Source organism: Archocentrus centrarchus, unplaced genomic scaffold (genome assembly GCF_007364275.1).
Source record: "Archocentrus centrarchus isolate MPI-CPG fArcCen1 unplaced genomic scaffold, fArcCen1 scaffold_36_ctg1, whole genome shotgun sequence".
Lineage (NCBI taxonomy): Eukaryota > Metazoa > Chordata > Actinopteri > Cichliformes > Cichlidae > Archocentrus > Archocentrus centrarchus.
The window spans coordinates 2,224,174-2,240,494 of record NW_022060263.1 but is presented as its reverse complement, the minus strand read 5'-3'; the positions used below and the strand labels follow the sequence as shown (position 1 = coordinate 2,240,494).

General features: G+C 42.7%; 2 protein-coding genes and 1 long non-coding RNA gene across 4 annotated transcripts in view; 2 read left to right on the top strand and 1 right to left on the bottom strand.

The window, feature by feature from the left end:
- LOC115776668 (uncharacterized) overlaps positions 1-16,321 on the top strand; it is a 97,929-nt gene that overhangs the window by 1,952 nt on the left and 79,656 nt on the right. The gene's annotated exons all lie outside the window — the stretch shown is intronic.
- LOC115776674 (acyl-CoA-binding protein-like) lies at positions 1,575-7,074 on the top strand. Its single transcript, XM_030724407.1, has 4 exons — positions 1,575-1,732; positions 2,663-2,780; positions 3,320-3,382; positions 6,749-7,074. Exons 1-4 carry the CDS (start codon positions 1,718-1,720, stop codon positions 6,820-6,822), a joined length of 270 nt encoding a protein of 89 aa, XP_030580267.1. The 5' UTR covers positions 1,575-1,717; the 3' UTR covers positions 6,823-7,074.
- On the bottom strand, positions 11,520-13,041 carry LOC115776676 (uncharacterized). Of its 2 annotated transcripts, XR_004019495.1 has the most exons (3): positions 12,956-13,036; positions 12,609-12,668; positions 11,520-12,255 (listed from the first exon to the last, which is right to left on the bottom strand). It is a non-coding gene; the product is annotated as an uncharacterized LOC115776676 (long non-coding RNA). The 2 variants fall into 2 exon arrangements; XR_004019496.1 differs by lacking the exon at positions 12,609-12,668 and having other exon boundaries at positions 12,956-13,041.

Below are 16,321 nucleotides of genomic sequence, written 5' to 3'. Positions count from 1 at the left end.
GATGGGCCAACAAAAGCCTAAGCGACTTATTACTGAGAGGCCTTAAAATAAGCTTTCGCATCTAAAAATGGTTGTGAAATATACAATGTGACCTCAAACAGTGTCTGTGATATAATTTAGCCTAAAATGCATGTAAAGTAACTAGTTTAAGGATTTAGTAACTAAGTAAGAAATAAAAGTAATATATTCTAAAAACAAGTTTTATAATCTTACACATTCAGCTCCTGCTTAGTATATCACTCTCAAAACAAGATCAAAAATACTTTTTGGCTCAATGTAAGATTATTAGACTTAGATAGACTGTCAGTTTTTGCAGTGTGCTGACTTACATTATTTTGCACAATGGTCAGTCTTTGAATATTTTCACAGTATGTGCTCATTTTCACAGACCTGTATTCTTCAGGGTGCAAAAGTGTCTGCAGCAGCATTTTACATAAAGAAGTTTTACTCACTTCATTTGCTCCTGAAACTTTGTATCTTTTAGACTTCACAGGTGTATCAGTATCAGGTGTCAGAGCCCGAGGAGCAGCCAGTTTCAGAAGGTCATTTATTGTGTGTGAGCCTGGAGCGCAGCTTTGTTTTACTGGTGCTTGTTAAAGAGAAACCTTGTTCACAAAGGTTGGTAGTCCCAAACATGCACTAAACATTTGCAGCCAAGGCTCCCTTCATATCAGGGGTAACTCCAGTCACAGCGTGGTCAGACAGCACAGGGAATGCCTCTGTGATTCAGACTTCTGGCTTGGAAGAAATGAATGGATCGGACAGCCGCTTCCATGATGGGATCCATTTTTAAGGACCTGCAACACAAAGCCTCCTGGTGCAAAATACAGTGAAATGTCTTTGTGACATTACTTCAGTTCATTGAGGTTTGTAGGCATTTGTTTAAGCTGTAGCAGGACTGGAGGCTCTCAAGCTCCTGCTACAACATTTCAGCTGGGTTGAAGTCTGACTTTGGGCCATTGTGATTCTTTAGTTTTTCAGCCATTCTGTTGTGGATTTGTTGCTGTGCTCGACATCACTGTCCTGTTGCATGTCCCATACTTTGTTATGCAGGGGACTTCACGGTTGACTCATGGTGACCAGTCTTCTGGTCTTCATGGTGCTTTGCATTATGGCCAAACAGCTCCCCTTTGGTCTCATCTATCCAAGGGACTTATACTATACTAACATACTTTTCTGCGTCTTGTACACAGATTATGCCTCCATTGTTAGCACTTGTAATAACAAAGTCCTTTAACGTCATTTTCACTGTTAGGTTATTAGTTATGGTTAGGGTTTCCATGAGGTTTTGTGAAAGATTTCCTGTCCTCGGGTAGCAGAGCTGAAGTGCTACAGAGGGTGGTCAGGATTATTGGTGAAACATTAATTTCTGCATCTGTCTCTGCTTGGCTCTCTCTGCCAAAGAGAACACGAAAAAGATATAAATAAAATGTAATTCCCAGTTGCCGTGCCGACATTTAATGTCCTTTTTGTTATTATTACAAACGTCCTTCTATGGCCGTTGTAAATACACGATTGGATGCAGTTTTCATCACGCCATCCACTGAGCGGCCGAGGTGACGTGTCAGTCTTCGGTTCAGCCAATAGCATGGAGGGAGGAGAGCAGGGGTCACACGGTACCGCTGCAGTCTGACAGGGGAGGGGCGGCGGACTTCACCCTGCAGGGATCGCTCTGTCTGCAGGCAGTCACTTTACCTGTTTGGACTCACGAGTACTCATGGCTGACCTCCAGGTATGTATAAAGAAGGCAGTAGGAATGAAACTGCCGGTTTATAGTCCGCCGTTAGCCGGCGCAGAGGATTTGGTGCGTTTCCGTTGTGAGAGCACGGCACACAGATACTGTACTGCTGTTGTGTGAATGGTCTTTAGCTGCTAGCTTAATGAACGACTGTTTGGTGTATGCAGAAAGTCCACGTGCTCAGTGCTTATCTGTCAGTGAGACCGGGTTGATAGACGTCCCCGAGGCTAATAAAGTCCAGCTCCACGTGTCGGGTTTGCATTGCGCCTGCATGTAATGTAAAGTTCACAAATGACCCGTCAGGCCACGGCACAGGGTTTTAGTGTGGGCGTTTAAACACTGCAGGCAGACTGTCCACCCTGACCTTGGACCTGCAGCCGGTGCAGGAGTTCACGGTGTGGAGTGGAGAAACACTCTCCGTGGAACAATGGCTGCGGGTGGAGCAGAGGTCCTCCCGCAGCCATTGTTACAGCGTTTCCTCATCATATCTGCAGTGGTTGGCCTGCAGTCAGCGGACCAACCTTTGTTCTACTGTTGTGAAGCACGTGCTGATTTGTGGTCTGAGAGGTGCTGTATGAATAAAATTGTACTTATTTCACAGGTTTTTGTTGCATGGAGGGTCCAAGTGAATCAGTTAACTCATTCAGTAATACTGATTTTCAGATGCAAATGAAGATGATGTGAGCAAATATTAGATAAAACATGTGTAATGCAAGCTGGGGTAAAATAGTGTTGTACTGATTAATTGCCAGGTTATAACACAGCTGTTCACTGACTTCTGCACACATGAAACATCCAGATGTAGATACATAGATATAATGTAGTCAGGCTAGTATTCAAATTTAGTGTTACCTCAGGGGTGACCAGTATTATAGTCAGTCTCCTAAATTGAGTGCTGTCATGAAGTTGTCGTCCTGTCCGAAGGCGAAGTTTGATGGAGCAGCAGCTGAGGTCAAGCAGCTGAAGGCTAAGCCAGCTGATGAGGAGATGCTGCAGGTCTACGCACTGTTCAAGCAGGCCACCGTGGGCGACGTGAACACAGGTGAGAGGTGCACACTGTAATCAGCACTATCTTATATGAACTATTAACATGCACTTGTGCACTAGAATGCAACTTTTATTGGCATACATCGCCAGCACAGATTTTATGACAAGCTAGTTCAGCTGTCGGTGCAGGTGATTTGAAACAGACTTTTGACCAGGTCAAAATAAAGTGGGCGTGTCTACAACAAGAGTATCCGAGTCTTTGTAGTATTATGTCTTCAGGTGTGTCTGAGGCAAATAATAATCCACACAATGATCCCTGATGATAAACTGCTTGTGTCATGGCATTTTATAATTTATCTACATGAGCAAACTTATACTTACACAGTTCAAATATCAGCAGGTAGCTTTGAGTCATCAGTGTCAGTTTATTGTTTATTTCTTTTATTCTGAAATTTAAATATAACGGTGTTGTTGCTTAAGCTTTTGTGGTGTAATATGATGTAACTCCACCACCTTTGCCCTGTACTGAAGACACCCACTGTGGGTTAAATGCTTACAGTACGAGTGCTGCTTACAGTGTGCTTATCTCTGAAGCTCGTCCAGGTATGCTTGATTTCACTGGGAAGGCTAAATGGGACGCCTGGGAGAAGCAGAAGGGTGAGTAAGAATGTGGATTTGTCTACACACACATTTATATTCTGGTCAAAGCATTTTTGAAATAATTCCACGGCTTTTGTTTACGTAGGATTTCCACTGTCAAGTCTTGAAATGTGAAATTTGATTTAGAATTTTAATGCCATAAAATGTCTTAAAAGCTAATTTATACCTATCAAATCTCCATTTGAGTTATAACTGAGGCAAGTTTTAATATTTTATGAAAATCATATCACTGTATCCACAGGGTTTGAGCTAGCAGTTGATCACGTGGCTGAGGTACCGTCAGGCTGGGCTCAGAATTTCAGCTGTTAGCTACTGGAATGGACCGCTAGCATCAGTCTGCTAGCATCAGTCTGCTAGCATCAGTCTGCTAGCACTGTTCAGTACTTGTGATACTGCCAGCCTGTGAATTTTTTCTGGCTAGAACCCTGATCCAGCATTCTTGCATTAGCATTCTTGCATTAGCATAATATATTACATACTATCAACGACTGCAGGTGCGAAGCTATTTCATCACCAGGCTCTGTTTCACCAGGTGCATTAAGTCATTTACAGACCGCTGTGATATTGTTGGTTATATAAACAGTCAGTCACCACCAGCTGAAGTACAGCAGGCAGCAGCTGTCTCCAGTTTATCAATGCGAATGGAAAGATTTCAGGGTAACCATCTGTTTTCAAAAATCAGCCATTTCTTTCATATCGTTGGTGAGTATCGGTCTTATGATGGAACTATCGGTCATCCTGATCCAAGTGCTTTAATTAAGTACCAGATTAAAAATGTAGTCTTTGAGAATTACCATTTAGTTTTCTGAGCTGCACGTCCCAAATATTGATGATCCTGAGTAAAACTGGTTACATGTGTATGCTCAGATGATTTCTACCTGGGCTCTTCAGGGTTGGGAGCCCTTATGGGGATGAATGGTTCCAGTTGAAGCAACTAGGGGTGGACAATTACAGCCCCAAAATTATATCACAATGTTTCAAGAAAATTTGTGGTAATGATATGATATAGAAAAAAGAAACAGTGTTTTACTGGTGATTTGCAGACTGCAGCATTTATTAGTACAAACAGAGTCTGCCCTCCTTTGCCAATGAGCTGCTTTCATTGACACGCTCTTCCACAGCAGCTGGTTCACACTCAGTGGAATAGTAGTGACACAGCAGTGCATCCAGGGACATGCAAATGTAAGCACAAAAGTAGATTTTCTTAACTCACCGGGAGCCTCGAGGTAACCAATCGTCACTATGGTCACCAGTCAGTACCACACGTACTAGTCGGTCAGCTTAATTATTAAGATTTTAATTGATGCTGTAAATGGTTGTCCTAAATGTTATGTAATTTATTTATATTAAATATAAATAAATTATATTGTCTTAATACTATAAAATATTTTTTTCCTCAGGCTGGTAAAAATAATCAAACTTTTTTGGGCTGGACACTGAATTATTAACATAAATTATTAATATCTGCACCATTACAACATTAGCACCAAGAACCATCAAAGCACATATGCGTCTTTAAAGGTTTACAGCCACACACACACATGAAAACACACCAGCTCTGCGTCATGCAGGAGCTGCAGTGATGTCAGCTCTCGCTTTTGCCTCCTGAGAATCTAAGAAGGCCTTCCAAGCAGAGATGAGGCTCTTTTATTTTAGGCCTAATTTTATGTTGTATGCATACCTTTATATATTTTTGCATTTGAGAAAATATCAGATTTTAATATGGCACATAAACACAATGAAATCGAATATGCAGTTAAACTAAACATTGGTTTCAATTTTAGAAATTGCAATGAGCAGTTTATTTCAAAAGACTTTTTCTCCTAAATATTTACTATTGCTCATTAACAAAAGTATTTCTTATCCGATTACTTGATTAATTGATGGAATAATTAATAGAATACCGGATTTATTAAAATAATTACTAGCTGCAGCCATACATAGGATGTTGTATGCTGGGTCAAGCTTTTTAAGCCAGTCATTTCCTGCCATGTTTCTGCATCAGTAATTTAACTGCAGCTGAGCCTCTGCTTAATTCTGAGCCATACATCACCAGCTGCTGTACGTCGTGCCTTCGTAGCCTGACTGTATTCAGCCGTGTTTCGTGGGGTTTTTATTTTTTTGCCTCAAGCGTTGAAGCACGTTTGTTTCCATCTTCAGCAGGAATGGCTACAAAGCTTTGTGATGAGTTGAAGGTTGTTGAGTAAAACAACTTTTCAAGATCCACAAATTCATTTAAATTTACATACATTTCCACATCTCTGTGCTGATCCTGACCACCTGAACTGCCTCAAAACACAAACTAAAGATATTAAGAAGGTTCAACTGTCCCCACTGACTTGTAAATGAATAAAATTTATACATCTTAGGCAGGGAAATGAGCAGGATCACCACCAGATGTCGCCCACAAAGTCACCTTCAACTTGAACGTGCATATTCTGTCATATTCATTATTTTATAAATAAGCACCAATTTAGTACATTTTGTTAGCTCAGCTGTAGCCTTGGCGTCAGTGGCAGCGTCTGTTCCACAAAAACTTGAACGTTGGCCATAATTTGAATCCTGTGACCTACAGAGTTCATTTTCACACTATAGATGCAGCCACTAAAAATCTCAGATGAGTTCAAATCTTGGCCACCTTGATTTAAGGGTAAAGGTCAGAGGTCAGCTTTTCTCAAAATCTTGACCACAATAACAATCTCATAGATGCATCTACTAAAAGTCTCAGACGAGTTCTGCTCTCGTGCAGCACGGTGGTGTGGTGGTTAGCTCTGCTGCCTCAGTGAGAAGCTCCTGTGTCCACCTCGGCCCGGGCCTCTCTGTGGGGAGTTTGAAAGTAGTTTATGTGGGGTCTCTCCGGGTACTCTCTCCCACAGTCCAAACACATGCACTTAGTGGGGTTAGGGTAATTGGTGATTCTAAAGTGCCCACAGGTGTGAATGGGTGTGCGTTTTTCTTTGTTAGCCCTGTGATGGGTTGGCGACCTGTCCGGGGTGTACCCCGCCTCTCGCCCTATGACAGCTGGGATAGGCAGCCTAAGTGTGTGTGTCTTTGGACTGTGGGGGGAAACCAGAAAACCCGGATCAGTACTGGCAGATACCCAGTGCCAAGGTATCCCTATCAGATCAGATTTGGATTGGTGCATTCCTCATCATTTGTAGTACCTTTGAATATTGCACACCCTACTCAGCTGCATCCTGCCCTCCTTCAAGATCACCAGTCTCCTTACAGTGGTAAATTTGACAGTTAAAACTATGAGCGGGTCCTTATGACAGCAAACATGACAAAGAGCAAAAAGCAGTGCTAGCTTATTCATTAAATTAATGTCTTTCTTTGCTATAATGCATTTTTGATTTCTGTCAGGTAAGAGCAAAGAGGATGCGATGAACGAGTACATCAGCCTGGTGGAAGAGCTAAAGCAGAAGTATGGAATCTAACGTCTCATGGTGACAGCTGCTGTGTGGACTGAGGCCACCACCACTCTCCATTCCTACACAATGAAAATGCCTTAAAACCCAACAAGTGTCCTTCAACAGCTGTGAACACTTGCTGGTTTACCTGTGGGGTCCCAGTGAGGTCCAACTCCCAAGTAGTAGAAATTGTCCTCAGCTCACCATGAAATTATACAGAAATTTCAGTGTTGTGTATCTGCAGAAGGTCCTGCCATTTCAATAAAACGTCTCTTTAAAGTGTGGTGTTAGGTCTACAACTTTATTTGAATAGTAGTGCATTATCTAAAAAAGATGAGGTAACAGTCCATTAATTTTATTGACTTTATTATTCCATATGAGTGGTTTACTTCCCGGTGCTAAGGACTGGGTGGAAGGAGAAATCGGTCTCTATTGCTTCAAAAATCAATGAAATCTTTGCTTTTTTTTAATCTGGAAATGTACCACCAAGCCTGTGCCAGATTACAAATGTTTGATTTTTGAAGCTAGATCTGGCCTTGGTATTATCTCTGTATGTCAGAAGTCTTCTTCCTAAACTGGGATTTAGTGAAAATTTGAAGGAAAGCATCATATACTGATCTTCTGATCATTTTTTGTTAAACGCCCCAGAAAAGGTGGTGCTGTTGTAATTAATATAAAAACAAAACTTTTCAAGGGTCAGTTTATCACTATTGTAGATTACTCTGCCTCAGTTTTAAATCTACATGTGATACAATCTCAAAAAATTGAAGTTCTGCCTCTCAAAAACCACTAAAAGACTCAATGATCCCAAGAAATTCTGACAAATAACTTTTTCTGATGGGGATATAACCATAAATGAGATGCCAGCGTTTTTTGTAAAAGACCTGTAGGAGATCTGCCTTTGTTGAGCGGAGGGGATCCCTCACACGTGTCACTGTGTGTTTTTGCCTTTTAGCAGTCATCAGTCAGGGTTCAGAAAACGGCACAAAAATGCTCTGCTGCGCTCTTTCTGGGTTCATCAGCTGACCTTTAGTAACCAGACTAGACAGTATTGGTTTATCTGTGAACGTATTCAATATCAGGCGTATTTGTTTCTTTACTTAGTATATTATGTGTATTGTAAAGTGGTGTAAACCTTTGTGTTTTGGCAAGGAACTTCCTCACAGCACAGACAGCACCAGTGTGTAGTGATCAGTATAACTGCCTTTAATAAGATACTTGTAATTTTAGCGTGGCGTTCCTCTACTAAATCTGTGGCCTAACTTAAATTGATCCGACCTTTTACAAAAATATTCCCCGCAATGTTTTTTTCCCCAGAATATTTTATTTTCACAGCCATCAGTGATTCCTATACAAATAAACTTGATGTGTGTAAATGGACTCGTTCTCATATAGTGCTTTTCTACTCTAGCTGAGCACTCAAATACAACCCATTCACACACACATACATTACAAGCACTGTTTTCTGCTTCAGAGTACTTTCTAACATTCACAGCAGCGTTTGTACTTCCTGTGAAGGCTGAAGAAGTTCAGCATGCCAGCTGAAATTCTCAGCAGCTTTTACAGGAACACCATCGAGAGCGTTCTCACCAATGGCCTCACGGTCTGGTTTGGGAACTGCTCTGCACATGACAGAAAGGCTCTTCACAGGCTGGTGAAGACTTCCAGATCTATCTCAGGAGTTGCCTTACCATCACTGGATCAGGGTCATCAGAAGAGCACGGAACATTATAAAAGATCCAACACACCCACAGCACAACAGCATGGCCTCTTTGCACTCCTGCCACCAGGGCGGCGGTATCGGAGTGTGAAATCAAGAACCACAGGCCATTGTGAACTGCCACCTCTGACTGACACACACACACAGACTGCTCTACTTTGTATTTTGGACTGCAGATTGCGCTATATGCATATGACACTGCTGTACCACTGTGCAAACATACTTCATTTACTGCAGCTTCCTCTATACAATCTACCTCGTGTATATAAGTTGTCTATATTTTCATATTTATTATTATTGAGCCAGCAGAAGAAGAAGTGCAGAATAAGAATTTTATGGTTCAGTGTAACTGTTTACTGTGCACATGACAATAAAACACTCCTGAATCTTGACTTCACATAACAGTTGCATCAGAGAGCAACTTGGGGTTCAGTATCTTGCCCAAGGATACTTTAGCATGCACACTGGAGCAGCCAGGAATCGAACTGCCAACCTTCTGATATTGGGTGACCTGTTCTACCAAGTGAGCCACAGCCACCCTGTAAATGTGACACATGGGTCACATTTTCTGAATAATTAAGGTGCTTTGTATTGTGGGTAAAGACCCTACAATAATACAGAGAAAACCCAACAGTCAAAACGACCCCCTATGAGCAGCACTTGGTGACAGTGGAAAGGAAAAACTCCCTTTAACAGGAAGAAACCTCCAGCAGAACCAGAGCTAAACAATAACTGATTAAATGCAGAGTGGTGTATTAACACAAATTATGCATTTGTATCATCTTGCTAAGATTATTGCACTGCCTTGAGGATATACACATTTCTGGAGCTTGGGTTTATATATCAGTTTATTGATTAAACAGAAAGACATGCCAACAATTAGTTTCAGACTTGTTAAATATCTATCTAAAAACTTTAAACCTTTACAACAACAAAAGTGCATCCAGTATCTCCTCCTCTTCCTCTCTGATTGGTTCTGTCCATAGTGAAACCTCAGTGACCAGGGCTCCTTGTACTGGCTCATATTGGTTTCTTCACATCAGTAACCACGTGTGATTAATTTTGAGTTGCTGTGTTTAACCTCCTGAGACCCTGCGTCCACATATGGGGACATTACATTTTGGCTTTGCTGCACCTCATACTTCATTGTGCTCAATAGTATTTTATACTTTGTTAAGTCGTGTTGTTTTTGTTGAGTTATGCTATAAAATAATCCCAGTGTCCACATTTTTTTCTCACAAAAGTATGTAACAAAATGCAACTTCCTGTTCAAAGAGGAAGCTTAGTATATATACACATCAGGTCCATGTAATCACAAATATCTAGGAGAAATTGAAAATGCACTGCAAACAGGAGCTCAGGTCTCAGGAGGACAAGTTGAGACAGCTGTGCTTTCACTGAGTTCCACTTTTGCTACCTGTGCTTACCATTATCCAACCATCACAGTGCAAAATGTGTTTTAGTGAGTCAAAATGTTTGCAAGTTGTGTCTAACAAGGTGAAAAGTGCTTAAGGTTCTGCCAAAAAGGTGACCATTTCAGTAAATGGGTTCAGGGCACTGAGCATTTGGTTCAGACAGCAGGGTTTAGTGTTTTGGCAATTGAGAAAAACCGTATTGACTTAAATTATCTCCTTCACACCTCCAAGCAATACAAAATACTGAGAAACATTCTTGTTCTCACACACAGAAGAGTCAGCCACCCAGACCTTGTATATCCCAGCTTCTTACCAAGCACACTGCTGCTCATAGTCTTCAATCGGACTCAGAACCTGCTGGTTGTTCTTCATGAGACTGAAGACTAGGAGGAAGGAGCCTTTCTGTTTCAATCTGACTCTCAAAAGTCAGTTAAAAAACTTTTTTTTTTTTTAACCAGGCTTCTTGTTGATGGTTTTACTAATTTATTCTTGTTTTTATGGCATTTAACTTTTACTCTATTTTGTGTACAGGTCTTTGTGACACTTGTCTGTGAAAGTTGCTTTAAAAATAAATGTTAACTTACTTTTGGTTTACCGGACACAGCCACTCCAAAGAATTCCAGCTCCTCCAAACATCTGTCTGGTCTTTTTGTATTGATGGGCTATAACCAACAAAGACTGACATCTGCACAGATTTGATAGTATAAATCTCTGGCTCTCTTCCACAGCATGTCTTTTTTTCTCAGCCCCCCCTCAGCAGATGACCCCCCTCCCTGAGCCTGGTTCTGCTGGAGGTTTCTTCCTGTTAAAGGGAGTTTTTCCTTCCCACTGTCTCCAAGTGCTGTTCATAGGGGGTCGTTTTGACTGTTGGGTTTTCTCTGTATTATTGGAGGGTCTTTACCCACAATACAAAGCGCCTTGAAGCGACTGTTTGTTATTTGATGTTATAAAAATAAATTGAATTGAATGATTAAAAAAGTTCTCTAGTAAAGGCCAAAATTACTTTTTACTCAAAACAGATTTATGGTCTTTTTTCCCCACAATATTTATCTTTACAGTCAATTATGAAATAAAAATCACTTTTTTTTTCTTGCTAACAGCAAATATCACAAGTTCTGCAAAACAGAGACTTGTAACCAGAGCAGCTTGAAAAAGTTCAGTCTTGAAATTGAAACATCAGATTTGATGTTTGGTTTTGAACAACAGGCAGAGATTTTTCAGGCTTTAAGACTTAAAGGCCACACTGAGCATTGATAATCCTCCTTGTCCCTCACACAGAGATTTCTTTAGTGTCTCTGACTCTTTTGATATTACACACTGTAGATGATGGAACATTCAAAAATGTAACAACTTTACATTGAGGAACATCATTCTGAAAGTGTTCCACAATATTTATATAAGCAGTCCAGTTGTTTTTGGTATGATTCCAGCCTTGTGTGTTCCTCTCCCAATGTCTGAGACATGTTGCTGCCATCAAAGTCAAAATGAGCAAATATTTTCCAGGAAACTACACATTTTCTCAGTTTAAACATTTTATGTTTTCTATGTTGTCTTGTTAATAAAATATTGGATATGAAATTTGCAAATTATTGTATTCTATTTTTATTTACATTGTAAAAAGCTTCCCAGCTTTTCCAGAACTGGGATTTAAGTCCACAGCTGACCCTTTTAATGCCCACAGCATCATCAGTTTCTGGACAGTAAAACAAGCAGTCAGTGCAGCACAGTGTGTCACCTGGGATGATCCAACCAGCTCCAATCAAACTGCATCAACACTGAGCATGTAAAGAAAACAGTGAATGTTTTTACATGTAAATATCAACATGTGATTAAATAACAGCAGAACTCTTTGTGGACGAGAAGCTGTTGTTTGATCGTGTGATGCATTCTAGTTCATGTACGAGACTGCGATGCCTGTTTTCTGATACTGCCTGAACCAGACTATAACATCAAGGATCCACATCAGGCACTGTAATATTTATACACACTGGTAGGAATCAGGTGACTGTAACGCTGATCTAAAACATATGCTGAGTAATGATCAATCTGAATTCAGGCTCCTGTGTGAAGCTCAGTGAGCTCAGTGTAAGATATCTGTGTCCATCAGAGAGACGCTCTGCTGAGATATGTTGCTGTGGGGGTGGGAGGATGGTGTTGTCACAGCATGCTCGTGTGAAGCCCTGCTGAGACCTCTCAGGAGCGAAGAGGAGGAAGATATCAAAGGGAGAATGGCAGAGATGCTATTTGCTGCTGACATGTTGCTGAGGAAGCTGCTGGACTGAGATGCTGCTGAGCTCTGTCTCTGCTGACTGCTGGAGGTGGAAGCTGAAACACAGGATGAAGCAGCTGATTAAAGTGGCAAGTGAAAAAATGTAGCATCACCTGCTGAGTCTCACTGTCCTGACAAAAACATTTTAAATGAGTCCTTTAGTCTAATTATGCAGTGGCTATTCCAGAAACATTTAGTGTGCATGTGATAAGACAAAAATTCTGTAATAGCTGATTTATCCATGATAAATCACAATGTCCACGAAAAAGAAGAAAATAAGCCTAAAAGGCAAAAAGTCGGAATTATGCATTTATTTCAGCACACTGTGATGTCAGTGTGTGCTGCTGTTATTACTTAAATTCAGTAAGGTGTCAGTTCAAGTAATTAGCTCTCTGATTGCTTTCCCCACCTGTCAGTCTCATTTTCACTGCAGCTTGTGTTCACATTACTGTGGTTGATTTGATGAGCACTGTAACAAAGAACCATGAAGTAGTTAAAGTGCTAAGTCAAGTTGTCCAGGCACTCTATTTTTATAGCACCTGCATGTTTAATAAAATATGTATTTTTGGCACCAATATATCAATAACTGTATCTCAAAAAGATAAAATACAGGTGTGTTCAAACTTTCTGAGAACAATCAAAGGCTGTACAAGTTCTTGTTCTTCTGCTTTGAAACCCGAGCTCTGAGGTGTGTGTTTGAGGAGTGGGAAAGACGAGCTGTAGCAGGCAGTTTGAAAATTACGAGTCTTATCTTACCACAAGGTGCTCTGAGCTGCTGATGCTGACTACTGATGGGAAAGCCAGTTTGAGAAAGACCCACAGCGCCTCCGTGATCCTAAAAGTGAGCAAGACACCAATTATAAACTTTGGTTAATTGGGAGCAGCTGACAAAATTCAAAATAGAGAGAGAGACTCTGTGGCTTCTACCTTTCTGTCTGAGCAAAAACTATACTTTTAAATACAGCCAGATAAATATAAATTCACTTTTATTTATATTTAAGTGAATTTATATTCACTTAAATATAATTCACTTGATTTGGTGTTATTTATATAACACCAACAGACAGTCCCTTCAAAGCAAATGCAGAGTTTGCTCAACAACATCATGGTCACAAAAATCTGGCTTTTTGCAGTGCAAAGCGACATTAACATTAGCAGTTAATGACAAAGCCTCTTTTTCCACCAACGGGGTTTCCGGTGCCCGTGCCAGTATTTGAACTGTTCAGCGGTTTTTCCCACCGCGAATGCACTCGGTGCTCGGCCGAAAAACGGGTTTCAATACCGGCCCTCTGCAAACTAGCTGGTCCTGAACCAGGAACGCGTGCCGAAAGCGGCAGAAGGGCATGACTCTGCCGTCTCAACATCAAGTTTTCTACCATATTACACGTGTATTACAGGAGAAAAGTGAAGCGATTTTCACAGCTGTGAATCAGGTTGGGCTCTAAGGCTGAACTTGCTGCTTTGTATCAGTTCATATCACAGATAAAAGGACACAAAGTGCGTACTTGTCGTCTTGCTCTAATCGCTGTCTGTGTTTCCCTCTGTGCTGCACACAGATGCTGCAGTAGTTTGCTTTGGACCCTAAAACGTATTTGCAGCACAGAAAGGGGAGCGTGTTCTCCCACGTTCGTGCGCTTCGGCTTCGTGTCCAGACGAGGACCCGCCCACACTCATACGTAAAGGATCAGCTCACAAAGCGTGGTGGAAACGCGGGCCCGTTCTTAAGCATTTTGCCAGTTCAGTGAAACCAACACCAGCACTGACACGAGCACCGGGTGCACCTCGGTGGTGGAAAAGTAGCGTGCATGTTCTCCCCGTGTTTTGTGTGGGTTCTTCTTCGGGTACTCTGGTTCCTCCCACAGTCCAAAGACATGTAGTCAGTGGGGTTAGGTTAATTGGTGATTCTAAAATGCCCGCAGGTGTGAAGGTGAGTGTGAATGGTTGTTCATCTGTCTGTGTTGGCCCTGTGACAGGCTGGCAACCTGTACGGGGTGACCCTGCCTCTCGCCCTATGTCAGCTGGCATAGCCCCCCCCCCGCATTCTTTTGGTCACTACCCAAAGCTCATGACCATAGCTGGGGTAGGGATGCAGACTGACAAAATCGACAGCTTTGCTTTCACACTTCAGCTCCCTCTTCACCACGACAGACCACGAATGCCTTCTCCAATCGGTCTGTCAATCTCCCGCTCCCTTCTCCCCGTCACTCGCTAACAAGACCCCGAGATCTGAACTTCTCACAGGGGGAAGCAACTCGTCCTGAGCTGGAGAGGGCCTCCACCCTTTTCCGGCTGAGGACCATGGCCTCAAGACTTAGAGTGCTGGTTCTCATGCCAGCCACTTCACACTCGGTTGTGAACCGTTCCACTGGAGGCCACCACCTGATGAAGCCAACAGGACTGCATCATCCGCAAAAAAGCAGAGATGAGATTCTGAGGCCACCAATGCGGAAGTCTTCCGCCACCTGGCTACGCCTAGAAATTCTGTCCATAAAAATTATGAACAGAATCAGTGACAAAGGGCAGCCCTGGTGTAGTCCAACACCCACGGGAGACTTGGAGTCCAACTTATTGCCGGCAATACAAACCAAGCTGTCACTGCAGTTGTACAGGGACTGAATGCTCCCACACCACCCCACATAGGACACCCTGAGGGAGGCAGTCGAATGCCTTCTCCAAGTCCACAAAACACATGTAGACTGGATGGGCAAACTTCCACACACACTCGAATATCCTCAAGAGAATGAAGAGCTGGCCCAGCGTTCTGCAACCAGGACAAAAACTGCATTATTCCTCTTGAATCCGTGCGAATAACGGACGGACCCTGATTTCTAGAACCCTGATATAGACCTTACGGGTGAGGCTGAGGAGTGTGGTCCCCCAATAGTTAGAGCACACCCTCTTGTCTCCCTTCTTAAAGATGGGGACCACCACCCCAATCTGCTTATTCAGTGGCACTGCCCCAGATCTCCACGCGATGTTGCAGAGGCGTGTCAACCAAGACAGCCCTACAACATCCAGAGCCTTCAGGAACTCAGGGCGAATCTCGTCCACTCCAGAGGCCCTTCCACCAAGGAGTTGTTTAACCACCTCACTGACCTCACCTCCAGTGATGGGCAACTCCTCCCACACCCGAGTTTTTGCTTCGGACACTGTCTCAGCCATGTTCCGCTTGGCCTGCTGGTATCCATCAACTGCCTCCAGAGTCCCACACACTAACCAAGCTCGATAGAAGTCCTTCTTCAGCCTGATGGTTCCCTTCAAGCTGAAGGAGAGCACCATCTGGTTTGGGGGTTACCACCATGACAGGCACCAACCACCTTACATCCACAACTCTGAGCAGCAGCATCAACAATGGACTCAATGTCCTCAGCCTCCCTCGGATTACTGTCAAAGTTCTGCCGGAGGTGGGAGTTGAAGATCTCACCAACTGGGGCCTCTGTCAGGTGTTCAAAGCACACAATATGTTTAGGTGCACTGGGTCTGTCCAGCATCCTCCTCCGTCACCTGATCCAACTCACCACCAGGTGGCAATCAGCTAACAGCTCAGCTCCTCGCTTCACCTGTGTCCAGAACATACAGCCACAGATCTGATGATACGATTAAAAATCGATCATTCATCTGCAACCTAGGGTGTCCTGGTTGCCACGTGCACTTATGGACATCCATATTTTCAAACATGGTGTTCATTATGGACAAACTGTGGTTTGCACAGAAGTCCAACAACCAAACACCATTCAGATCAGGGTTCAGATCAGGCAGGCCGTTCCTCCCAATCACACCACTCCAGGTCTCACTGTCATGTGTCATTTCACGTGAGCGTTGAAGTCTCCCATTAGGACGATGGAGTCACTGAATGGAGCACTCCAGAGCACCCCATCCAGCGACTCCATGAAGGGTGGGTACTGTCATTTGGCACATTAGTCCAAACAACATTCAGAACAGTAAATGTACTAGTTCTTATATTGCACTTTTCTACTCTAGCTGAGCACTCAAAGCTCAAAGAACACGTTCCCTCGCCCGAAGGTGCAGGGTAACAACCCTCTCGTCCACCGGTGAGAGCTCCAATGAACAGGCAAGGGGATACAAAAATACCCACCCCAGCTCGCCGCCTCTCACCGAGGG